Source organism: Parasteatoda tepidariorum, chromosome 9, assembly GCF_043381705.1.
Source record: "Parasteatoda tepidariorum isolate YZ-2023 chromosome 9, CAS_Ptep_4.0, whole genome shotgun sequence".
Classification (NCBI taxonomy): domain Eukaryota; kingdom Metazoa; phylum Arthropoda; class Arachnida; order Araneae; family Theridiidae; genus Parasteatoda; species Parasteatoda tepidariorum.
Window position 1 is genome coordinate 88,655,120 of NC_092212.1, and position 27,159 is coordinate 88,682,278.

General features: G+C 29.5%; 1 protein-coding gene across 5 annotated transcripts in view; it reads left to right on the forward strand.

The window, feature by feature from the left end:
* LOC107445073 (RNA-binding protein Musashi homolog 2) overlaps nucleotides 1-13,979 on the forward strand; it is a 168,580-nt gene extending 154,601 nt beyond the window's left edge. For all 5 annotated transcript variants that reach the window (XM_071185994.1, XM_071185997.1, XM_071185996.1 and 2 more), the window contains 4 exons: nucleotides 6,431-6,640; nucleotides 7,251-7,405; nucleotides 7,634-7,697; nucleotides 12,218-13,979. In XM_071185994.1, the coding sequence (XP_071042095.1) occupies nucleotides 6,431-6,640; nucleotides 7,251-7,405; nucleotides 7,634-7,675 (407 nt within the window). In that variant the 3' untranslated portion in view covers nucleotides 7,676-7,697; nucleotides 12,218-13,979. The remainder of the gene's footprint in view (nucleotides 1-6,430; nucleotides 6,641-7,250; nucleotides 7,406-7,633; nucleotides 7,698-12,217) is intronic.
* Nucleotides 13,980-27,159: the final 13,180 nt, after the last annotated feature.

Genomic DNA, 27,159 nt, shown 5'->3' on the forward strand with positions numbered 1-27,159 from the left:
GTGTGAAATGTCATTTTTTTAAATATTTTTCAAAGAAAAAAAAATTTTTTTTTGTTCAAACTGTTAGAAATTGTACAAATATATTCCAATGTAATTCATATTGCAATACTCATGTGCCCATTTGTCAAATTTGAATATACGTGTGCATGAACTTTGTATTTTTGTTGATACACGAAGAAATAAAACTCATCTTGTACATAATTTAAATGGCTTTGTCTGTGTAATCGCTTATTTTTTTTTAAAAATATAATTTTTTTAGTTTGTTTTGTGAAAAAAAATCGTATTTGAAATAATAATAAAAAAAGAGAAATTTCTCAAGTAAAACAGTTTTTAGTTTTTGTTAAAAAGTTTATGAACTGCAAAATGGAAACTTTGGTCAGTAAAAAAATAGTATATTTTAGTAAATGCGCATTTTTTTATCGCAATTTATATTCTTACTATAGTCAATGCATATTTGTAGATTGACTTATTTTAGTAATACTGAATAACTTTAAAATTAATAATAATTCTAAGCAATTTCTAATTCATCAATATTTTTATGTAAATAGCTTTCTTTCACAAAAAAAGTAATGAGGTAATTTCATTATTCGCATAACCGATTAAAATTTCATTGAGCGATCATTAGAAGGGATGAACGATTCATCAAATAATATTTTCTTTTCATTCTAGAACAATACTTAACCACTATTCATTCCTTTATTTTCCAAACTAGATGGTTTCTCTACTTTTAAAACTTATTCAATAAATAGTATTTCACGATTTGCATTGTATGTTGTTAGTCATTTTAGTATGCATTTATATGACACTATGATGTATGTAGTTATATGTTTTAACACTTGTAGAAAGTATGTTGTTAATATTTAGAATAATCAAACACATTTCGATTTCTACAGAATGTGCCGGAGGGAAAAAATACTTTGCAGTAATACGAAAATTTAAAAAGTAAATACTGAGTGAAAAACGTTTCCAAACGTATGCATTGAATACCGTATTTTAAATGAAAATCTTTTGTAAACACGGTCTAAAATTATTTTAAAACTATACTGTTTTTATCATACTAAGTCAATTTGTCATTAATTTTTTTTACGAAATCTTTAATTAAATTTTAGCGTTATTTTACAATATAAAGTGGTTATAAAGTGATTGGATTTAACAAATAAGTTTAAATCGCGTCCTTCTGTAGAAAGCGAAATTGTGTCAGTAAAAAAACAAATCAATTTTTGGTGTTCACCATTAGAGAATGATGTAGTTTCGTTTCTTTTTTCGTTTTTGTTTTCTAATCTAAAGTGTAAAAAAATTAATTGCTTGTGAAAAAAAAAATCTTGATAATGAATTTGTTTACACAGTTGCTTGATTTCTACACAATTCTTCTTCTCATTTCTTTTTTTTTTCTTAATATTTCTGTAGTAACTGAAAGAGACTTTTTTCTCATTTAGGCTTTTTTAGTAGATAGTTATTTAATCTTTGCTTTTACCTTTAACATCAATAGTTCATAAACTACACTGTCCAGTTCTGAAATGAGATTTTTTTAAAAAGAAAAAAGGGCCCTCCTCTTAAGTACACCCTCCCATCAGGATTGACCATCGTATAAAATGTTCCAAGATGGGGACTGGACACTGTATTAGTTACATTAGATTATTAGGTTTAGAATGAAGTGAGAAAGTGAGCAGTTGCTTTATGGAACCTAGAGGTTTGCTTGCATGGCTATTTATTTTTACCTTGCATGAGTGCATGTCTATTAGATACCTTTTGTTGCTTGTTGACTGATTTATTATGAAATCCTCTCTTATACCCACAGCAAAGACCACCAGATGTTTCGTAGAAAATATGTTGCAAAAAAAAACTAAAGAAATAGAATATTTTAAATGATCTGTATTTGAAACTTAGTTATTTCCAAGAAAGTCAAGATATTAAATGAAATCCTCAGTAAAAGTTACCTATAACCTTATAATCTATAGATATATTTTAAAAAAACCGAAAACATTTCTCTAATGTTGGAAAAGCTAACTTTAGTGATAATTGAATCTAGCTTGAACATATATATATACACCAAAATGGCTGTTCTTAAACGATTTAAAAACATCATAGAAAAAATAAAAAGTGCTGCTTTTATTTTTTTATTTTTAATTTTACTTGAATATTTAATTTTTTTTAACAATTTTTATAGAAATAACGGACAATAGTTCTCATACTGATTCCATCCAGATGAAAAATGACCTAAGAATGTAAATTAAATCTTTAAATTTTTTAATGAGTTAAAAAAAACACATTTTGTCAAATGAAATCATTTCAATAAATTAAAATAAATGTTGATGTTACTATGGAAGTTATAGGAAAGAAAAATATGCTAATTAATTTCTATCTGAAAATTCAAATTATCTGTTTTAACTTATTAAGATTATATATAATATAATATAAAATTATATATATTATTGTGAGAGCAGTTTTACATTAAAAAAAAGTAATTTTTCGCAATTTTATTGAAAATTTCTTTAGTTCTGCAGAACCTCATAATATATTTTAAGAAAAACCACAATACATGCAGATCAGTTTATAATACAGTCTTAAAAATATAGTTGCACAATAGATTGTCCCTCAAGAATAAAATTAAATAAATTAGCAGGTAAATTAGAAAAATTTATGCTAAGAATTTTAATAGGGGCGGCTGATCATATTTGCTGATTATGAAAAAAATGTTTCGCTTGAAAGTCATTCTTCTTAAATTCTATCTTCCAACTCATTCGCAATTATAAAAATTATAATTATAAGAATTATAATTTCAAAAATAAAATGTCGATTCCATGATGGAAAATCACTCATTAGAATGTGAAATCGATGGAAAGCTCATTCATGAACTGAAAATAATTGAAGAAGAACGACAAAATAATTTCATTGATGCCGCAAAGAATATCTTAAGAATTTTCTCGATGCGTTTGACTAAAATTTAGCTCTATTTGTGAAGAATTTGAAAAGTCACATAAACAAATCGCTTTTCTAACACAAAGATCATTCCTAATGATGAGACGGAATAATAGAACTTAATTTATTTAGATCGTAGAACATAACAATTTTATTTAAATTTATTATCGTTTGCTTTTTAAAATAAAACGATACAAATTCCATCTTATAGCTCGCACACAATTCAATAATAAATAACTCACTCACCAAGTTATACTTGGTTGAAAACAACTCAAGTATCGCTTAAATATCTGCCACTCAAGTTCGGTTTAACGCAAAGCAAGTATTTTGATGAAATATAGGTGCATTAAACTCAAGTTGAGTTAAATCATTTACAACGTGATTATGAATTGAATTTTTCATAAAGTAAACAAGAATTTTCAAAGTAAACAAGAATTCATAAAGAGAATTCATAAAGTAAACAAAAATATTGCTTATAGAATAATTTTTTCAGACACAGTAGACATTTCTTGATTCTTCGCATTCGGGAAAAAGTTAGCAAAATTCGTAACTTGCGCCGTCAAGTTACCCTGTTTTTTTTCAGATTTCTTGGATTGCAAAGAAGGAGACAAGGAAAGACCAACAATGGAAATCATAACAAATGTGAGTATTCTGAAAGGTCAAAAACACTTTCTGTCACTTTCTTATTCTTTTTTTTATGGCTTCTGATATTAATAATTTTATTTTCGCCTGCATGATATGATTTAAATTACGTTGTTTATTTTTTTTATTTTAAAATATTTTCGCTCAGAAATATGTCCAAAAAAAAGCGCACTGCTTTTTTTCATTTTCATTTTTTTGTGCCTTGATTGCTTGGTTTACATTTAGTTTATTATTCGCTAAAAATTTTATTTCTGAAAAGAAAAAGTGAAAGAATTCCTTCAAAATCCAATCCACCTCTTGTTGTATTTTTTATATATCCTTTGCAATCCTCTCATCCAATTACATTTTTTTTTTGAAGAACTGAAATTGCTTGCCCAGATACAGAGCAAAATCTATTGCCGTTAAATCAACACAAATAGCCTAAAATTATATTTACTAAAATACTAGCTGAACATAACAAAAATAACTAACATTGTTCTTAAACACCGCGAAAAGCTACTTTCGAGTCGAAAGAAAATATATTGAGGAATTAATTCTTGTGGGCATGTGTCCGTCCTTGAAATTAATGGGTTAGAAAAGAAAGAAATAGAATTATTCTAGAAATAGTTCAACCCTAAATACAGACGATAACTTTATCAAAATTTATAACGAATGTTTGCTCGAATCAGACTGTTTTTTTATATATTACTTATAAGTGATTTGTATATTACATGTAGGTGAAATATCGAGCATTTATCACTTATATCTGAGTCCTTATATTTTTATCCTAATAAATAGATATTACTGAATGTGGGACGCATACGGTATTTCTTATTAAATAGTCTTAATAAATAACTGTATTCTACGTGTATTTTTAACAATAGTTTGGGAAATGAATGTTATTTTTCAAAAGATATTCAGTCCTTCATCATTTGTAATTAACGAGTTTCAATAATGATTTGTAGCCCACAAATATGTATCAGCCATTCTTTTATCTAAACAAAATTTAGTATTCCAAGTTGAATAGCAATACTTTTCAAAAATATATAAAATATATCTCAATCGAAATTTGACAGTTGCCCAGTCCACCATCTGACAAGGGAGGGGAACTGCTTTTCCTTAACAACAAAATCAAAAATTAATTTTTAGTAACGAGCCTATTTCTCTGTCCCTGATTTAATACCCAATAATGTTGGCGATTTGAATCTCGTGTATTCAGTGATATCCACGGTATTTCCATATCCACGTTTATCCATTCAGTCTTGAAAGAAATACAAAAAAAAAATTATTTAGGTCCAGTTTCAATGTCGAAGCTACCAAATTTTTGTCCTTCAACCTTTGTTCTCTTGTAAGATTAATATGAACCTTCTGCGACTGACAACAAGATATCATTTTCATGCTAATACAAATAACTACAACTCACTACAGGATATCATTTTCAAGTTAATAGAAATGACAACAACTCACTAAAGGATATTATTTTTCTCATTATTACAAATGATTTCAACATACAACAGCATATCATTTTAACGTTAATACAAATAACTACAACTCACTACAGGATATCATTTTCAAGTTAATAGAAATGACAACAACTCACTAAAGGATATTATTTTTCTCATTATTACAAATGATTTCAACATACAACAGGATATCATTTTAACATTAATACAAATGACTACAACTCACTACAGGATATCATTTTCAAGTTAATAGAAATGACAACAACTCACTAAAGGATATTATTTTTCTCATTATTACAAATGATTTCAACATACAACAGGATATCATTTTAACGTTAATACAAATGACTACAACTCACTACAGGATATCATTTTCACTTAGTAAAAATAATAAATGAATATATCCAACATTTTTGTTTTAAAGTGATGCATAAAATGTTTCGAAATCACATAATCATTTGTTTGTGCACTATCAATTTATATGTCTACATAGTTGAGTAATGGAATTAAATATTTTCTGACATTAAAACCACTGATTAAATCTCCTTTGCTTTTCCTAACCTTTTAAATTATATATATATTGGGAGAATTCATCGATCTCAGTAGTTATTGACTGAACAGAAAGTAATCCTTTGGCAGTCTTCTCGTTGTATACTTATAAAAATCACGAACATTCCAATCAGTCAAATCATTATTTTATTTTTTTTAAAATTAAGTCTCAGTAATCATGAGTTTTTTAGTAACGCATTTTGTTTCTTTTTCATTGAAAAACAATTTAGAGCTTTAAAAACTTAATTTTCAGCAGAACTATCTTTTTAGAGCATTAATTGATGCTTAGAATAGAAACAAAAATTCAAATTAGAATTCTCTTTATAGAATTCAGGCTTAGATTCGGAACAAAATATCCCAGAAGGATTAAAAATAAAATAAACATTAAATTCCGAATAGGATAGGATTCTGCTTATAAAATGCAGAAAAGGATTAAAAATGAAATAGGTATCTAGTCATATAATGTGGAATATTAATTTCTGGTTACATTAACAAACATGACGAAAGATTTCACCATAAATCACCATATATCAGTATTTTTTTGTGAGTGAAACAAAATGAATTGTCATTGTTTCGTCTGAAAAATCACCATTTTAGGGAGTTATGTGTAATTTCCTCAAAAAAGAGAAGAATTTTTGCCCTTAAAATGTCAATTTAGTCTCTAACGATTAAATCTAGTGAGACAATTATGTATAAATATTAGATTAGTTTTTTACTCCGATTGAGCCATTCACACTAACGTACGTACTTTCTTTTAAACTTCAAATCGTAACATGTAAGATTATATAATAATGTAAAACTATGTAAAAATCAACTTTGCTGTGCATTAAAATATACTTTCTTGGTGTGAAATATCTACTTTGTATCTTTTAATCAAGGCTTTCATGGATTCAGTTATATTCCTTCACCGGCGGCAACGGATCACCCCGCCTTCTTCGTCGATGCTTTCTCTGCAACAGCAGTGTCCACGGCAGCACTGGCAAATCACATGACCAGCGTGGGCCAAACAGAACCTCCCACTGGACTAGCTCCGATGGGAAACTCACCCATCAAGAGAGGTCACCCATTTGCTGCGCAAATACCCACTGGTAAGCGTGCTCCTTTATAAAGTGTGTCCCAAAATTAACGCAAGATTTGAATTTGCCGCCATTTTCGCAGTAAATTGTTGGCCACCCTGAAATAAGAACACTTTAACAGCTGAGAGTTTAGGGTTAGTAAAAATGGAGCGTTCAAGACTGTGCCACATGCCATACAGCTAGTGAAACAATTCAATTACTGCATGAGACACATCCTGGTCTCGTGTACCCTCTTGTTGCAGTCATCAGAATTGGCCCTCTAGATTGTGTGATTTAACACTATTAGATTTCTTCCTATGGGGTTATTTGAAGTGAAAGGTCTTTTTCAACAAGCCCTCAACCACAAGAGGAAATTAAACGCTGCATCAACGAAATTGAGTCAGAATTATACATAAAGGTCATGAAACATTTCGACAAAAGAGTGCGCCAGTAAATCCGTGGAGGCCACTTGCCCGATATGTTATTCCATAAATAACCCCCTATCCTATGTACTTTATGATTCAATGAAAAAATATCAATCTAAAGACTAAAAACTATGTTTTCTATTTAATTCATTGGGATACCCTCTGTATCGTATAACTCACTGATTTGTGTATTTAAAGATTGTTTATTGTCTTTGTAGTGATCAATAATTATGGATTTGCCTCCCCTTCCCCTGTAAACAACAGAGTCTTCCCGGCAACCAACAGCCCTGGACCCATAGACATCTATACTTCCAATCAAGATGGGGTCAGTTATGTCCAGGATCAATCCACACCATTTCAGGCTGTTAATAGAGTAAGAACACACATTTCTTATTTTATGTTATAGAGTTGTCTCTCAAAGGTTTTTTTTTTGTCTCTCTTGTAGTTGAATGACTTCTATGTTTTGCATTTGAGATTTTTCTCACAGCTGGTTTCAAACACAAAAGGAATCCGTCTTCTAAAAAATAAAACCCATAATTATGAATGTAATTTTACACTATTGAGTAATGTGAAATACTACAACCTATTTGTTCTTTTGCAGGGCCCACTTATTGCTGCGGCATTTACTAACGGCTACCATTGAACGACGTCGATCGTTTATTCAGGTAATCCTGCTTTATTCAGTTATTACTCTATGATATGGAGCATATCTGTTAAAGTTTCCATTTTTTACAAAAATTGCCGACAGCAGTTTAAAAGTTACTATTTTTAAACAAGGCTGATTCCCCATACGTTGTTGTTATTAACAAAGCACTAAATAATGTTAGGTCTTGTTTCTGACAGCACAGGGAATATTAAAGCACTCAAATTGAACATAGTGCTGTTTTTTGACAGTGTAGTTCACTGTCAGTAACTGCCTGTAGAATGTCTGTAGTTATTCCTATAGGCATAGAAGGACTATAGAATACCTAGGTATTCTATAGAATGTTTTCAGGCAAAGTATGAAATATGAGAAGTATTGCATACTTTCCCTAGGCATTGTATATAATACCTAGGCATTCTAAAGAATGACAAATGCTATTTAAGCAAAGTATGAAAAAAACGTCCTGATGAGGTTATTATGTATGCATTTCTCAAAAATAAAAATGTTATTCTGAAAAAATAATGAGAGTGCAATTTTAAAAAAATTATTCAAAATGCTTAAAGAAAAATGAAAGTTGTAGAAAACATAAGTTATGCCTTTCTTATTGAGAGAAACAAAATTTTCCTATAAAAAATAAGAAATTAACCTACTTGCTGCTACATGGTAGGCTTGAATGACATTTTGAATGTGATACTAAAAGAAAACACAAATATCTTTAATTCTAAATAGAAAAAACTTCTTTGAAAAAAACGCACCAAAAAGCAGCAGAAATTTCAGAAAAAAGTAGCAATAAAGAAAACGAAGGAAATAAAAATAAAAATATGACCACCGAAGCCGACGTCTTCAGGGGGTACCGGCCTCGGTAGCCATAAAAACAAAACCATTTCTAATTGAGGGAGAAGCAAATGCCTAAATTAACTCCCTCAGTACCCCGATGGTTTTGTATAGAAGTCCAGGAAAAAACATGAAATACAAATAACAAATTAAGAAAAGAAACTCAAACAAAATCATCAGAAAAATAAAAACTCACATAGTCACAGGTAAAACATCAATTTCACAAGCAAGCCGAATGAAGGGCGTTGTTTTCTTTAGTTTTTAGTGTTTTCTTTTCATTCGCCTTGCTCGTGAAATTGATGTTTTACCTGTGACTATGTGAGTTTTTATTTTTATTTTTTTGCAGTACACGATGCCCCTGAAGACGTCGGCTTCGGTGGTCATATTTTTATTTTTATTTCCTTCGTTTTCTTTATTTTGAATGTGACATTTTCGAATGACATTTTGATGAATCGGAGATTTATTTTATACTTTGCCGATTTCTCATTTGACATTCTATGGAATGCTTAGGAAATGTATGAAATATAAATCGCTTCATACATTGCCGACTCGTTTTAGGCATTGTATACAATGTCTGGGCATTCAAGGAATTCCGGATTTCAAACATTGCCGGTAACATATCAACTTTATAGATAATAATGTAAATTATCTACCTAGCGATTTGACTAGATTATCCCCATAAAAATACACTTGTGGAAGTAATGTTTCAAACAGTCTCTTAAAAATCAAAACAAAATATATTTTTTTTAGAAAAGTGGGAACTTTAACCATTAATATGCAAAATCTTCCGTATTGATCACCTTTAATAAATAATATTGTTATTGAAAATTCTTATTTGTAATAAAGTAAAAACAGTACACGATCCCAAATGAATACACAAGCGAAGATATAACGAATTGGAAAAACGCATTAAAAAAAACATCAAAACCTGTTTGATTGTTGGAACAGAAGCAAAGAATGCGTTTTGTTTGTAATCTGGGTTTGAAACCATCGCTCTTCACAGTGATTTTGTAATATTACTTTGTGATGAATTTTCGATACGAATTTTAAAGTCTGTCTTTGTTTGAGCAAATACTCTCTTCTTGCAAGTTTAATTGTATAGATGAGAATTTTTGATTTAGACAAGTTTATTTATTTATTTATTCTTTGAAGAAGAAGAAATGTTAGCCAAATTCTTACGAGATGTTATGGCGTTTTTCAAACGCCATAACAGGAAACTTTTTCTCTGTATTAAATTTGCTTAAAAATCATCTCTTGGAACTTATTTTCTTTTAAAATAAACTTAATAACAGTTCTCTTTTTAAATACAATAATGGGATTAAAAATAGTTCAAATGAAACTTACCCTAAATATAACAATTGATTATCTAGAAAAAAATGTGAAGATAAATAATATTTATTCAAAGAATATTAGATTTTCATAAATAGAATTCAGCGCATGGACAAAATCCTAGAATAGCCCAGCCCTTGGCGACCTTTTGAAATCCCACCAAGTTGGCGATTATTGCTTAGATCAACGCTGTTGTTTTATTATTAAAGAAACAATTCATATTATTACAAATTTATTAAAATAATTTTAATAAAATAAAATAAAAAATAATTAAAATAGACGATCTGTAAGATTGCAACTTATCTCCCCGAAATATCTTCCAGAAACCAAGTTTGGCGAGATTTCAAAAAATCGTCAAGGGTTGGGCTGTTTTTCGATATCATTTTATTTTTCTTGGAGATCGACAAATTTTTAAATCAGACAGATCACAAAATATTTTACTACATTAAAAGCGATTTCATTTCATCTGCATATATTATGGAATGAAACGCTTCCTCGGTGCAAAAATGTATGATATTCAAGTAATATTTATCAGGAAATTACTATACTTTTCTTTCATACAACTTTGTTTTGCTAAGCGCATAAAATATAAGGCGCAATAAAGTTATTTCGCATTCAGAGAAATGTTTCCTTGCAACTAATAGCGTTGAAAATACAAATAATAATATTTTTCATACTCTTTAAAGGGACCAGAGCCGTGGTGGCTCAGGAAATAGAGCGTTTGCCTTCCAATGAGGTGAACTGGGTTCAAATCCCAGCGATAGCCGGTCGAAACGAATTCCGCATCAGGCTTGCACCGATCACGGTGCCCACGTAAAACATCCTCAGTTGTAGACGGATCATGGATTAGAGTCCCGTCTAATCTCCATGAAAAACCATGAAGAGCAAATGCGGGTTAGTTCCATCAAAAAGGCTTCCAGGAAGGCAAAATTACTTCCACTACTTGATCTAGAAGTTCACTTGTCTTCTGGGTTGGGTCCAACATTACAAGGCTTCGGAGTGGAACCCCTTGACATACGAAGACGTCTGGGAGACGTCATTTGTTTCTTATGTCAAAACACTAATTGACGTGTCTCAGACGTCTTCAACTTGGAGGTGCCAACTTGCTCCTGACAGCAAATAAATATCTTAAAGTGGTAGTTTAATAAATTCAATTTAGTAGATTTTTATCCACCACTATTTCTAAATAATTTGTTGGCTTATATAATTCACCCCTTTATAGTAGTTATGTCATGCTATACCTTTTAAAAAGCAAGCAAAAATAGTCAAATATACGTAAAAAAATTTAGTTTGTAGTTATTTACTGTTTTTTTTTTGTAATTATTTTGCGTGTCCGGAGTCGTTGGCATCTCTGTCAACATTCCGTTGTGAGTTGTTGTTTACAGAGCAATCAAAGATCATTTCTATATCAAGAAATTACATGCCATTGGGTTAATAGTCGCAAACCCAAAAAATTGGATCGGCTGTTCAACGACGGTTATAAATTATAAATAAATAATTAAAAGGGGCCACCTATATTGATATTTTGAAATTCAGAAAAATGTGAGTTCAGGTAAGTTTTAAATGCAGAAAAAATATATGAAAAAGCAAACAATTTATGGTTGAACTACGTAATTTGTTTGCATTATTTTGAAAACATTTTCCTCAGCTCAATTTTCTCTAATCTTTAAAATAAAAATGATCCTCCCTACATTGCTTTCAAAACGTGTCTATGATTTTTTTTTAAAAACTCTATATTTTCCCAAAACGTCATTCGAGTTTCCAAGTACCGTAATTAAAGTACATAAAAAGATTCCAATTGAAAACCTTCAACTGATATTCAATAATTCTAACTCTCTCTCTTTGGTTGTTCAATTTGTAGATTCCGGAATTTGAAAGACAATGTAACGAATCAAGCTACATTAAAGAAACAGTTCCTTTTTATTAAAAACACATTTATTTGACAATCACGCATAAATTAAAGAAAATTAAATTCAAATACCCGTAATGGGTTAGTAATAACCTTGCAAAATAAATGGAAAAAACCGTAACGGGTTAGTATGAACCTGAAATTCAAAAAAAAAACTATTCTCTTCAAAATTAACAACTTTCTGATNAAAAAAAAAAACTATTCTCATCAAAAGTAAACAACTTTTTCCTTTTTAACCCTTTGACGCAGAATTTTTTATTCCAATACGGCAAAGGATTGCAACCCCATATCGATATCGCCCGCCTAGGACAGATTTTTTTAAATTTTAGTTTAAATATATGAATCTAAAAGATTTAAGGATTAATGGTAATAAAACATTTTAAAGAGAATGCAAACTAGAAGGTTCCTAATATGAGATACTCTTTAGAAAATTACGTTTAGAACATACTAATTTGTTTATTGTTTTGCAGCGCCTTTGGACGTTGAAGAATGTGGATTTGTTTATGATCCTTCCTGCTGTTCTTTTTTATATCGGCACATACATTACCAGCCTCTCACTGTTTCTTAAGTTCTATATGCTACAAGGGTTCCAAAACTTTAGTGGATATGAAAGAGATATTTTGGTTTTCATCTCGAGTTACTCCCCCTCCCCCATGAGTGTGACTCCAACAAGTGCCACCAGGTTTGAGTTCCAAGCAATAAATTATAGAAGAGGCTAAACCCTAAATTTCGAACCTTGGTGGAGTTAAAACTGGATGTTCATCGTTTTATCTTTTCTTCTCTCTAATCTTCTGTCCTCCAAATGAGGAGAGATTAACTTTCTTAGTGGGGAGTCCTCCCTTCAAGACAATGAACAAGAACAATCGTGATATACTATAATGTGTTTATGTTAACAAAATGTACTCATAAATAATCACTGAACACACGAGATAATAGGTTTGTGAAGTGGAATGGTGATATGACTTTTTATGTTTATCTTAAAGCAATACTGAAAAAAAAGTATACATACATATATATATATATTTAGCTTGCTGTATATTTATGCATTTTTTGCAGTACGAGACTGGAATCGAATAGCTGACGTGTGACCCTATTTAATCTGACAACCCCACCCACACACCTGAAGTTTTCTATACCATTGGATTTTAATAATTTGTGGAGGGGAATTGCGTCTATTTCAAAATAATTATGGCAATATGCGATGTTATTTTAATGCGGGGTTAACTTTAATTTCTCGGAACAGAATCATAAAAGGTTAGTTTAATTCAAATTTATTTTTTATTGCTGTTTCATTAGATTTCAGCACATTTTTGCTGCACATTTTGCAAAACAGTTTTCAACCAAAAAAAAATATTTCAAATTTTACTTTTAAAAAAAATAATGTAAATACTCGCATGCATTATCATAATATCAAAAAAAGAAGAATACAGGTGAGACATGATATATAAATTAATAACCACCTATGTATATAAGTTTGATAAAGTATCATTTTAGATATAATTGGTACTAAAACTCCCATTTCTATGCGTTTTTAATTATTGGCTTTCGATAGACGAACCTAATGAAATCTATCCAATGAAGTTTTTTTTTCCTCCTTTGGCTAAACTTCGAGGATTGTTTTTTTTTCACAGATTGCTAAGCCTTATTTAAATTCCAAAAAGAAATATGAGTAGAAAAGATGTTCTACCCTGATTCTTAACCTCCTTTTATGTCTGTAAAAATCAGCCTTAATGGGTGTAAAGTTTAATGCCTTCTTTAAGAGATAAAAACAGATTGCGCCTTTTTATTTTGTTATAAAGAACGATCCAAAAGTTATTTTTATTTCTTTGTGGGTGGTTCATTGAATTGATTTTAGCGTAACTGTAACAAAAATCATATACGTTTTGCATACGAAAAAGATTCCTCTCGTTATGTCAAAAATGTCAAGGATTGTAATGTGCAATGATATACCTTAGTGCTTTAATTTTCGACTCTACATATTATTTATATATATACAGTCCCTGGCACAATTATTCGACGCGCTATATAAGATTCTATGTAAAATCTTAATCATCAAGTGATACTTTACCTGATTGTATTTATGTTTACCGTATTACATTACAATGTTAACCCATTGATACACTAACATAAACAACTGTAAATTGGTTTCAGCCACGTAAAAACAATAATGCTGTGTAGTATAACCTGATAATTAAAATTATAAATAGAATCTTATAGTGCGTCTATTAATTTGGCCNGATATATAATATAAATTAGACGATTGGATAAATCAAACGATATATAATATAAATTAGACGATTGGATAAATCAAACGATATATAATATAAATTAGACGATTGGATAAATTAAACGATATATAACATAAATATAGGGTAGTTGTTATATTAGGTATTATATAAGTATATTATAATAATTTGACCCAATTATTTGAAGCACTATAGTGTTTTTATAATGACATGTTTTGCACGAGTTTATACGCAATACTTTTATATTTCAACATACACGTAATCGGTTTTCATTCAGGAGATTGTTTACATACTTCCTTTTTGTATTTATGTTTAACGTATTACACTACAATGTTAACCCATTGATTCACAAACATAAACAAGTGTAAATTGGTTTCAGCCGCATAAAAACAATAAAGCTGTAGTACATCACTTGATAATTAAGATTTTACATGGAATCTTACAATGCGTCTAATAATTTTGTCCATGGACTGTATATATAAATTATACGATTAGNATATATAAAATATACATACATATTTACTTAACGGTATTTTATAAATTGCTCTTGTATTTTGCACTGTGTATTGTAAGAGAGTGCTTTAAAGCTTCATTTTTCATCATTTAATAATGGATCATTTCAATTACAATGAATGATCACGTGTCACGTTCTATGATGTGTTTATCACGTTAATCTACTCAATGTGCCGAGCAGTCTATCCTTTTATATAATCGAGGGAGAAATTCTTTCTCTCCAGTTCCTATTGAGAGAGCACTTCCATTTTTTTTATTGTTCGGCAGGCAAAAAAAAATAAATAATAATAAAAAGTACACTTTATATGATAAACGCATGTGACTTTCCCCCTTCACGGAGAGAATCATTTTATCGCATCTTTTGAAATGATCCACATTCAGAAGTCTTCTCTTCCTTTTTTACGCATTGAATTCAAATATAAACGCAATCTATACTCATTGGTTCTCACAATGAAAACAACGTTTCAAAATATCATGACGGAAATAACACTCTTCTACAAATCCGTGAAAAATAAAGACTTGAATATTCATGGAGTTCAAATTTGGGCCACGAATGTTCATGGCATTCTATGATAAATGAGGTCATAAATATCCATGGAATTCGATTAAGAAGAAGGGACATGAATATCCATGGAATTTGATTGAAATGACAGACATGAATATTCATGGAATTCGATTAAAGTAAGGGACGTGAATATTCATGGACTTCGATTAAAATGAAGAACAGGAATATCCATGGAATTTGATTGAAATGAGAGACATGAATATCCATGGAATTCGATTAAAGTAAGAGCCATGAATATTCATGGAATTCAATCGTGTCATTAGGAAGGGACAAAATGTCTAGAAATTGATGTTTTCGACTGAAAAGTTGATTATCGTACCTTTTAAATCTGTTGAGTTCTAGACATGGTGGACTTACAAATGATTAACGTAAACTAGGTTACATTATATTTTTTTCAAAGAAAATTCCACTAAATTCTGACTAGTTCACGCGATACGAATAAAAATTATGTGATGTTCCATTAAAACTGGAAAGTCTATTGTGCTTATGTCTGAATTCAACACCTTTATGAAATAAGTTTTAAAAAAAAAAAATTACGTACCAAAATCTTTTGTTGACTTGCATTATTCCTCTTGACTGAAAAATATTAGACTCTAAGACTTATAAACTTAAGGTTCTAATTTTAAATATTTACACAAACTATGCATTTCAGTTATCTGAAGAACCCCCCTGTGTCAATTGCATTATTTTAAGAACAAGAAGTGAGATTTCAAACATTCGATGATATAACAAAGATTAATTTTAAATAAATAATGATAATAAATATTATGTGAAAAAAAATTCCGAACTGTCATTAATAAAAATGTCTAAAGCTATCTTCTTGTATGTTTTTAAACTGAACTGTCGTCATAAGTAATCAAATCACAAAATGAAATATTTCTTTTTCGAATGTTTAGGAAGATTCTTTATTTCTGCAATATGTTAAACAGAACTACTATCATATACTATGTGGAACAACTTATTTTTAATCATTAATGACTTGATAAGTTCAGTTTTGATAAGTTAAATATTATTACGGAAATATTTTAATACCGCTTGCGGAATAAAATAAATAATATTGTTCTCTGACATGGGGGCTCTGATACAAAATTTGTAATAAAACGTTCAAATTTAGTCTGACGAGCAATTTTAAAACGAAAGTATGTTAATATTAAAAATAAACCGATTGCAAGCTATAATTTAAAAACTAAACCAAGCAATATTAATGAAACGAAAGTATATTACATTAAAAATAAACCGATTACAAGCTATAATTTAGAAAATAAACCGAGCAATATTATAAAACGAAAGTATATTTAATATTAAAAATAAACCGATTACATGCTATTGAAAACTAAACCGAGCAATATTATAAAACGAAAGTAGTATATATAATATTACAAATAAACCGATTACAAGCTATAATTTAAACACTAAACCGAGCAATATTATAAAACGAAAGCATATTTAATAATAAAAATAAACCGATTACAAGCTATCATTTAGCGCGCATCAAATAACCTTTTTTTCATTAACATTAATCAATCGGACTTCCGGATGAGTTTCAACGTTGTCGAACGAAAACTGTGTGTTTATTTTTAACAGGAGACAACGTTGGCTCAAATTCATACGAAGTTATGGGATGAGTTATATTTGTTTAAATCATAAGGTGAATGATTGTACAAATCCCCTTCATTCATAAGAAAACTGCACTTATCCACAGCACTCAGTAGTTAGACGTCACATGACTTTAGTCACGTGTTTCCATTCATATTTATTGCATCCCAGTGTACCTCACAATAAAATCCTCGAGTTGTAATCAAAAGAAGAGAACGAAAGGTGTTTTTTTCTCATTCGCTACTGAAGGCTTTTAACTCATTCCAATAACATTGATTGATCAACATATTTTCATGAAAACATGTAAAATACAATATAACAATAATTAACGAATTGAAGATCATAAATGAATACAGTTACAGGCATTCTGGATCGTGCTACTCCTGATGCAGCAAATGCATGTAATTATTACGATACAGAGACTGCATACGATATTTTAAAATAAAAAACGATTTCCGGTAAAAGAAATAGGTCTGTTAAAACACGAGGGAGAAAAATACACAAGAAAATTAATAAATATATGTTCAAATATTAGAAAGAAAGTTTTTGATTATTCATATGTTCTCCAGGCAAAGGAATAAAATGAATTTTCTCTGACAATATTTAATCTAATAATATGACTATATAATTATGTCTTAACGATGATGCAATTATTTATAGAATTCTAAAAATATTTCGTATTAGAATTGGAAGTATTTTTGTAACATTTAATATATCATTTAGATTATTTAAAAAATTGTACAAAAACTTACTCAGCTGTAGGGTTTATTTATAATTAATAGAAAAATAAGCTTAATTAATTAAATTGGCGTAACCTCTTTTCTCTCATAAATACAAGCATATGTATCTATAGGCAATAGAGGAAGAAATAACGATATTAATTGTTCAATATAACGTATTCGAAATCTCGAACAAAAATTATTTCTGTTTTGAAGAACTTTTTAAACAAATGAAATGTCTCGTTTGGACAATGATCACAAATAAGAAGCAATAATTAAGTTTTTCTAGAATACAAGTGACATTGCACCTGTTTTAACTGTACACTAGTTTAAAGTAACAAGTCTTGGCTTTTCTTAAAAATTGCTGAGTCATTTTTCAGAAATTAAATCATGTAACAATATTTGTGCAATTTCTCATTGATTAAACAGAGGAACATTTTCTATGCGGACGTTTCTTGTGTGTTGCGCTACATAATAGAGTGGCAACTTCTGGTTGAGTAAAATCGAACAAAAATCCTACATCAATGTCTTTGATTTTTTGAAATATAACAGATCGTTTCTGCTATATAGGTGGCAATCTAAAACAAAAAATATAGCTATTAAATGATTTTATATATAGCTTTATACAAATTATGTTGAACTTCACTTTCTTATAGACTCAGGGAATCCAAAAAAGTGAGGAAATTTTTTTTCTGAAAATCTGGTTGCAAAGTTCCATTGACATGTTTCTTTTGCTTCTTACATGATCTACCTCTTCGTTCCAGAATTCTTTAGAAGACAATCAGTCTAGTCGCTATTTTAGAATTTGGATTATAACAATTGAAAATCTGAATTATTTATATGATCCTATCGTGAGAGATATTTATAGTACAATATCTGTTCAGATATTTTCATAACAGAAAGTAATCAACTAATATACTTATAAAAAAAACTGGATGTTTTCTACTCACAACATTTAGTTGAAAACAATTATGACCATCTGATTAGAAATTATTACATGGTGCCTACCGTTTTTGAAAATTACATAAAGGTGCTTTTTTCAATTTTCGTTTTTTAAAAGCCCCTAAAGGTGCTTTTTTCATTGGATGTTTTTAAAAATATGCTTAATTTTCCTGTTTCGAACATGAGATTTTTTTTTTCTTTTCCCTGTCCATTTTCGCCACGTATTATGCCAAAGCATGCTTTTCACATTGTTCTATTCAACGTTTCCACAATTTATTTCAGCGTACCGTCGGTCCACAGCGTATGAAAGCGTCAATCATTTTACAGGTTTAATGAAATACTTGCGAGTCCGCATGTGCGTATAGTGAGTTGGGTTAAATGAGATTATTGCACTTTCTTGTGCAACTCTGCTGCATTTTGCAAAATATTCTCTATTTCAAGCTTCATTTTCCACTCTCTGAAAATCTCTTGATCATTTTTTAATGGTTAAAATAATCAAGAAAAGAGTTCTTTGTCGAAAACTAATATTATCAACGATCATGTAAAGTCTTAGAAAATTATTTTGCATTTTGTTAATGTATATGGTGCTTAGAAATATTTTTAATTGCTTAAAAAGTATTTAAAAGGTGCTTATTTTTTGTTGAAAGATTTGGCTATGCTCCCTGTAATATCAACAAATTTCTAACAACAATAATTTTGGAATTTAATGAAAAGAGACTTTTAATTTTGAATTTAAGGAAAGAAGCATGTTCTTTCCATTTTGAGTCTCTTCTGTTTTTACCAGTGACGATTGAATATGTTACCAATTCAGAAAAAAAATTAAATTATTGAATAAATTTTAAGAGCCTCACCCATGTAGTTCTAAATCTGATTAAATACAACGATTTCCCACCCATCTCATATACAAAGTAGTTATAGTATTTTCATGCAGTGCCTCAATTCAAAATTGTAACAATTTTACCGGGCAACTTAGATATTACTTTAGACAGGAGTCTTCCTTCATTCAAGCTTTTTAATGAGAGAATTAAATAAAACTTTTTTCAATCAATGATAATTTTAGCAACTTTATTTAATGGCCTTTATTTTTATAAACGACTTTTATAACCCTCAAGTCCTTCAAAGAATTAAAAATCCGCGCCGTCTCAGGCTAAATATTCCAGTTCAAAACATAGTGACTATTTTTAAACTGTTTTTTTTTTCTTCTCAATTTTTTTCTACTTAATGTGAAATACGTAGCTCTGTTCACACTGAGGTTTAAAAACATTTTATGAAGATTAAAATTCATAAAAAAATAGATGATTTTGATAGCTTTTCGTTTACAACAAAAGAATATTTGAACCACTACAGCTGAAAAACAAACTAGAAAAAGTAGTCCTTCACACAAAAGATCCCGTTTGCCAAACGGAGCTTTATGCTTACTACGAAACAGGAAAGTTAATCAGGAATTTTTTTTATTGTTAGTACCAAAATTCTTTTGCCAATTTACAGTATTAACTAGAGACTAAAATCTCAAATCAAAAGAAGAAGAAAACTTGTCTACACATGCAATATTGTTCTGGCTAACAGATCTGCTGCTTGTTACGATGATGTATTGCCAAATTTTATTGCTCAGTTCAATGCTTATTTTTATTGCTCAGTGAATATATTTGAACTGTTTCATTATGAATGAAGCCAATAAAGAGCATTTTGAATAGTTTACTTGAATGCGACTCGAAAGTTTAGTATTGGTTTGAGATGTTCATCGTCGTAAAGGTGCATTCTATTTTTTGAAAATGAAATAAACTGTCAGTGAATTCCAACAGGTACTGTCGCAGAAAGAAAAGAATTTTTGATGAGCCACCATTGCTATCCTAGTTTTCATGTATAAATTTAAAGTAATAATGATAGAACATTTTTTTCTCCGAAATGTTTGAGAAAAGGGACAACCAAATTTATACTTATATTCAGCAAATATATTTATGACAAGAATAGAATTTGAACTTCATAGAATTGTGTATTCATTCGAACTGAAAAAAAGAAAATGGAAAAGCTTTGCATTGGTTGAAAAATAACACTATACTGTATTTAACTCATATATTTAATGCGAAATAAACATACTTTAAAGTTTACTTCGTGTGAAAGTTGTATAAATTGGATCACTCTATAAATTGGATATAATAAGCGCATTTTACTCAAATAGGCTTGGTATGTGAGAAAATAATTCATCCTTATCTGAACAAAGATCAGTTTAAATGCTTCCAAAGAACTCCTTATCAGAAAAATGTTCTATTGACTTCCATCTTCTTCGAAATTGTGGTTGAGGGTTATGAAATTTTTAGAGTCACGATTGATTTTAAAAAAAAACTTCGAACTGATGACGATTCATTTGAGCATCGGAGCCGGTCTGGCAGGGTTGGATCATTTTGTTGAAGAATATGCTCTTTATGTGAAAGGTTATGTGTACCTCTGTGGTAGATTTTGAAGGTCAAATACTGAGAAAATAGCCTTTTTTTGAAGATTTTGGAATGACCTTCTTCGATACAAAGATTCTCTGAAAATATTTATGTCTTAATAGTTAGTGCGAACGTAGTAGAAACGTAAAATAATAATAATGTCGTGATTCATTCGTTTCCGAAAAAATATTACCATTGAAAAGTATCGATGCGTTTTTCTCAAAATTCCGAAGGATGTACAGCTTCGACCCCTAAAATACTTCGAAATAAGAAAAATTCATAAAAATAAGATAAACACATATTATGGTTTTACATAAAAAAACATATACTGAAAATTTCAAGAAAATCGAAAATGTCAAGTATCCTAACCTAACTGATCTGCCCAATTTTTTTGAAATAAAAACCTGCTCTTAATTGCGATTTAGAAAAAAACTGTATGGACATTTCAATGACTGCAAAATATCCAGAAATATTATAAGTTAAAGTTGCAAAAAATAACTAATTTTAGCACTGTATTATTAAAAATAAAATTATTTTTCATGCTAGTTGTTGAGAGTTTAAACACTTATCTAAATGGGGAAGTCTCTAAAAAAGGGGGTGAAGAAAAAATATGGGATAAAAAAAAAGTGTAAAGAAATTTTAAAAAAAAACACCTTTCGTTCCATAATGCGATTATATCTCGAAGACAAGTCAAAAAGCAATACGATATTTTCACGTGTAAAGAAAGTATAAACAACAGAGGCCTTTCATTATTAAAACAAATGCAACTGAAGTAGTGCAACAAGTAGAAAAGGAGGGAAAAAAAGGGAAATGTCTTGTTTTACATGCCCAAAGAAAAAAACGTGAAATTTTTAAGAAACCCGCAGGTTTTCGTAGCCTCGCTTAACTACCTGATTTTTGGATTTTTGATCCAGTACAATAAGAAGTGCTAAATTTGTAAAACGTTTAAAAAAATATTCAGACAAATTACTTTTTTCATTTTCTAAAAATAAAATCATTTGTCTTTTTTTTTAGAGAGATTTTCTTTTTTTTAACATTTTTAAGCTTCTTCATGTTTGTATAGTTCAGATGAGTTATATAATGTACAACAATTTATTTAGACTTTCTAGAATTGAGAAGAAAAAAATTCTCATGTCATTTTAACCCTTTGTTTACTATGCACCATCACATGTGTTCCACATGTTGAACCAGTCGTATGCAAAAGGTTAAAAGGCATATTTTTACTCGAAAGAAATGTGTTAACGGCCACAGGATGACAGTTAAGCCTTCTTTCTTAAAGACCATAATGTTTATGATACCGAACGTCTTCCATAGAGTTGCAGAAAACAGCTAAAAAGGGCTAAATTTGTAAAACCTTAAAAAGAAAATTTCCAGACAAATTGCTTATTTCATTTTCTAAAAAAAAAGTAATAAATAAAATCATTTGTCTTTTTATTTTATTTTCAAACTTCTTAGTTTTGGTATAGTTCAGATGAGTTATAATGTATAACAATTTATTTAGACATTCTTGATTCGAGAAAAAAATTCTCATGTCATTTTAAAAGCCATATTCCAAAGAAATGCGTTAATGGCCACAGGTTGACAGTAAAACCTTCTTTCTTAACGATTCTATTGTTTATGATACCGAAAGTCTTCCATAGGATTGCCGATAAAAGCATGAATCAACCCATTTTTTTGTCAGCAATAATTTTAACTGATCATTACTAAACATATTTTCTTACATTCACAACAGTTTGTAAGCATTCATACAATCATGGATTTGACAGTTCCCATTGCAGCATGGTTGAAATCACAGGTTCCATTGATTCATGCATTCAGATTCAGGGGTTGTTTCCATCTTGTTCCGCATTCTTTACGCGTCAGATTCCGATTTTAGAAATTTTTAGAAATTACCGACGAAAACAGCAAGATTTGGTTCAGCTATTTCTTTCTAGACAGTTAATGAATAATGAAAATATGATAGAAAGTTCCTTCGAACTATAAAATAAAAGTTAATGATATTGATAAAAAAAAAAGGAATAAACGCTCTGTGGGAAAACGCGAATGAATGAGATCTTAAAAAAAAGTTCTATGGATCGGTATTTTAGTGGATTAAATCTGGATTCGAAAAAAAGCAGGCAAAGATGAAATTCTGTTTGAATGGTTAACTAATTGTTGTGCTAATTTCACAAGAAAATTCTATACAAATTGCAGAAAAATTGAGATGAAGGGCTAGAACATCCAAACAGAAAAGTGGCTGATAATATGATGAGGAACTGCATTATAAAACAATGAACATTATCAGTTATCTGAAAAAAATTGTTCGAAAAAGAAAAAATAAACAGCAACGAATAGTTTAATGTGTCAATTATAGGGCGGATAGAGTTCGTTTGAGTCATCTTGTTAGTAATTATTTATTTGTTTTTTTAATTTTATGTTTGATGTTGCTTGTGATTTATTATTAATTGTATTTTTTGAACCAATTTAATTATAATTCCGAACCACCCATTAACACCGGTCAAGCAATGGACCGTTGGTCAGAGGTTTTACTGTATAACAATTGGCTATCAAAAAATTGTCTGCCACTCGCCAACCGATCATCACTTTTTCCAAGATTTTGGATTAGGGTAATGCGGATAGAATAGAGTAGATAGCCACAAATCTCGTTTTAATGTGAGAAGGTTTACACCTAAACCGCATAAAAAAGCTTTTTAGGTTAACATTAAAAGGTTTTTGCTGAGGGAAAATAAACCTTATTTTGCTATCTGGGACTCTTTTTTTTTTCTCATCAAAGACTGTTTATTAAACTTTGTTGTGTTTATCTTAAGATATAGGGTTACATTAGGACATTTTGTTACTGGTCATTGGCCAGTTGTATCATTTTTAAAAGTGATCGCTTTTTTGAAAATGTTATGTTTTAAACGAAGAAAAAAACTGTTAGTATTAATAACCTAAGGCATATTTTTTTAAGGATTTCTCAGAACATGTTAAATATTACATGGTTTATTTCCGAAGTGAACATACAATAATTCCATATTTATTTATAATATTAAGAAACACGTGTTTCGATGAATGGTAGCGACTAACAAACAATTTCACCACTTGTTATATATTTAGTCCCCCGGTGGCCGGTGGTATTACATTCTAAATATACTCCACAAATGATGTTTATGTGACTGAAAGGCGCATTTTACATTTAGAAAGATGCATTCTCTTAGTAACAATTTTTTTTAAAATTTCTTAAATTTTTTTTTGAAGAGTGGTTTTTTTCTTCAACTAATGCTATATTATTATTATTTTTTAAGTGTGTTATAAAATCTATCACAAATTCAAATAAGAAATGTATGACAAAGCCATTGAAAATATTCTCATTAACACTTTGACGCAGAATTTTTTTAATAACAAATTTTGCATACTTTTTTTTAATTATTTTGTATTAATTTAGATCAAAATAAGTGAAAAATATTATATTTAGCATTTTAATGATTTATGGTTATGACATACATACCTTTTACTGCGTTCTAGGAAAAATCTTTCAAGAAATAATTTTTCGAATTTTCACTTATTTGCCGTCCGAAAGAAAACAGTTATTTTTCATTGAAATTTCTACAAAATCAATTATTGATACATTTTCGTCAAATATAATTCTGATAGTTTAATCGATTTTTTTTAAAACTATCAAATTGTTTTTTTTTATAAATAAGAAGTATCAAAATATATTTTTACTCGTAATTAGAGAGTCGGTAAAATAAAAATTATATCCCAAAGAGTTAAAGAAAACAGTTGGAACTGCGCATTATTTTAATGGTCTTTTCTGTACAAAACAGTATATTACGACTTTGTATTAAATATTTTTATCATACACATATACTGAACCGATGTTTATTTCAATAGTTAAAAACGAATTACATGAGCATTTTGGTAGTAGAATACATCAGAACGAAGGGGAAAACTAAAAATGTTCGTGTATATGAGGCTGGCCGTTTTTTTTTTTAAACGAAAATAAGACATTCATTGTTTCTTTTATGAAATTCTATCTTTAAATAAGGAATCAATTACATATTTAATATTACTTTCTTTAAATACAATCCCAAAAGAAAGAGAAAATTGCACATTCTTTGTTACATATTTTCTTTAAAGAAAGAAGAAGAAAAAAAACATTCTTTTGTTATCAAAATTCTGTTAAAGAGTGAAACTTTTTAAGTTATTTTTGTTGTTGTTGAGGATACACGAAAAGGCGAATATTCGAATGCTTGCGAACACAAATATTCGAATACGTGTTACTACGCGACGGGGCTCATGTAATATTAACTAACTGACAAATATTATTAAAAATTTAAACATATATGTTTGCTTCAAAAACGATGCATTTTGCAAAAGAAAAAATTTTTTTTTTGTCTTGGTTCTGTCCTTTTTGAAAGGTTTTTCAACATTCATTAAATTGTGGATTATACAAAAACTTTTTTAAGTGATTTTGTATCTCATCAGACTAGTCCAAATATGTAAGTGGCAAATTGATTGCTACAAAATAATGAGCAACGCATTTTTTTCTAGAACAATAAATATGTCTACTTTTATGCCGAAATAGGAGTTTATTGAAAATAGTTTAATTATCTATGAAAAAAATGTTTATAAGAATTGTTATCCTGCAATCATTTACTGACGTTTTCTACGTTTGGCCATTTTTAAGTTTCATTCGTATGAGTGACTTTTTTTTTTCTACAGTTTTAATTTTTTACGAAACCTTTCTTTCATTGTAAAATGTACGGAATATTTGATTTGTATGCTGTATTTATTGTATATATTGTTACGTCATTTATTTGTTGGTTGCTTGTTAAGAATGGAGATAAATGTGATTGGAAGATTAAAAATTTAATTTTTGTTAAAGAATGCAGCCAAGAAATGAAAGGGGAAAAAAATATGTGTTTTTTATTTTCTTCTTTGTTTAATAATATGATAAATAAATGTCATTTATTGGTGGGTTTGTTAGCTGTGGATATATTCAATATGATTGCCAAGCAAGAAATAATCAAACTCTGTGTGCACTGTGAAATAAATTGGCAGCAATAATATAATAAAGAGACTGAGCTATTGTTGTTGCATTCCTCCATTTTAAGTACATCTGGAATACATATTATGTTTTTCTATTGTATTATTTTTAACAAATAGATTTTAATTTATTGCTTATGATTTCAAAGTAAAGCCTACGATCCTTTATACCAGGGATGGGCAAACTTTTTTGGTCGAGGGCCAAAAATCGAGAAAAAAAATGTTTGGTGGGACAAAAAAAAAAGCGATATACAAGTTTTAATTTAAATATTTAGTGAGATGAATGAAATTGCGATTTCGTTTTTAAAAGTTCCTTATATTAAGGTTCGAAGCGAGATGTGCCTATTTTACGGAACAAGGCTAAATTCTTTTCTGTTAGTCCACTTCTGAAATTATTCTTTCTAAGGTTCAAAGTTGAAAACTCTTGNAAAAAAATGTTTGGTGGGACAAATAAAACTTTCAAAATTTAAAAAAAAAAGCGATATACAAGTTTTAATTTAAATATTTAGTGAGATGAATGAAATTGCGATTTCGTTTTTAAAAGTTCCTTATATTAAGGTTCGAAGCGAGATGTGCCTATTTTACGGAACAAGGCTAAATGCTTTTCTGTTAGTCCACTTCTGAAATGATTCTTTCTAAGGTTCAAAGTTGAAAACTCTTGTTCACATATATAAGATTAAACAAACATAGAGCTGATTTTCTGGGCATGAAATATTAAATTTTGGAAACTAGCTTTTGGTAATGATTTGTAAAACTTTGGCATCTTTAGAAACAACTGCTTCAGATGATTGTTAGATTGTCCGCTCATTGGATCCTAAAATGCGTAGTCTGCCAAATGTGAAGTACAATTTCCCTATATTAGATTCCTCGAGAAAGACAAACACTAGTTAGAGCCAATTCTATGAAGAACTTCTGCTTTCAACATTTTACCAATTGAAGCTGTCTGTGCTAACTATTTCCATCAATTTATGTTTTGTAGAACAAAAATAGAGAAAGTAAAAAGGTACTTTGTTAAAAAAGGAAAAACAGAAATAATTTTAAATAGTTGACAAGAAAATGGATGTATATTGTTTATGTATATTGCCACTGATCGGCAAATTAAAATTATATCCGCGGGCCGGATAAAACCTTCCAGCGGGCCACAGTTGGCCCGCGGGCCGTAGTTTGCCCATCCCTGCTTTATACCCTAATGATGGCCTCAAGGCTAAAGAGAGAAAAGCAGGGCTAGGACGCACTCCTTTGAAGAGACTCGTGCAGCTCCGAGCTTCTGATTTCAGTCAATGACGTCACGGCGGCGCAGCATCAACTTCTCACCTTAAAAATAAATTGCTTAGCATGTAACTAGCATCTTTCTTAACGCTAAACATACCA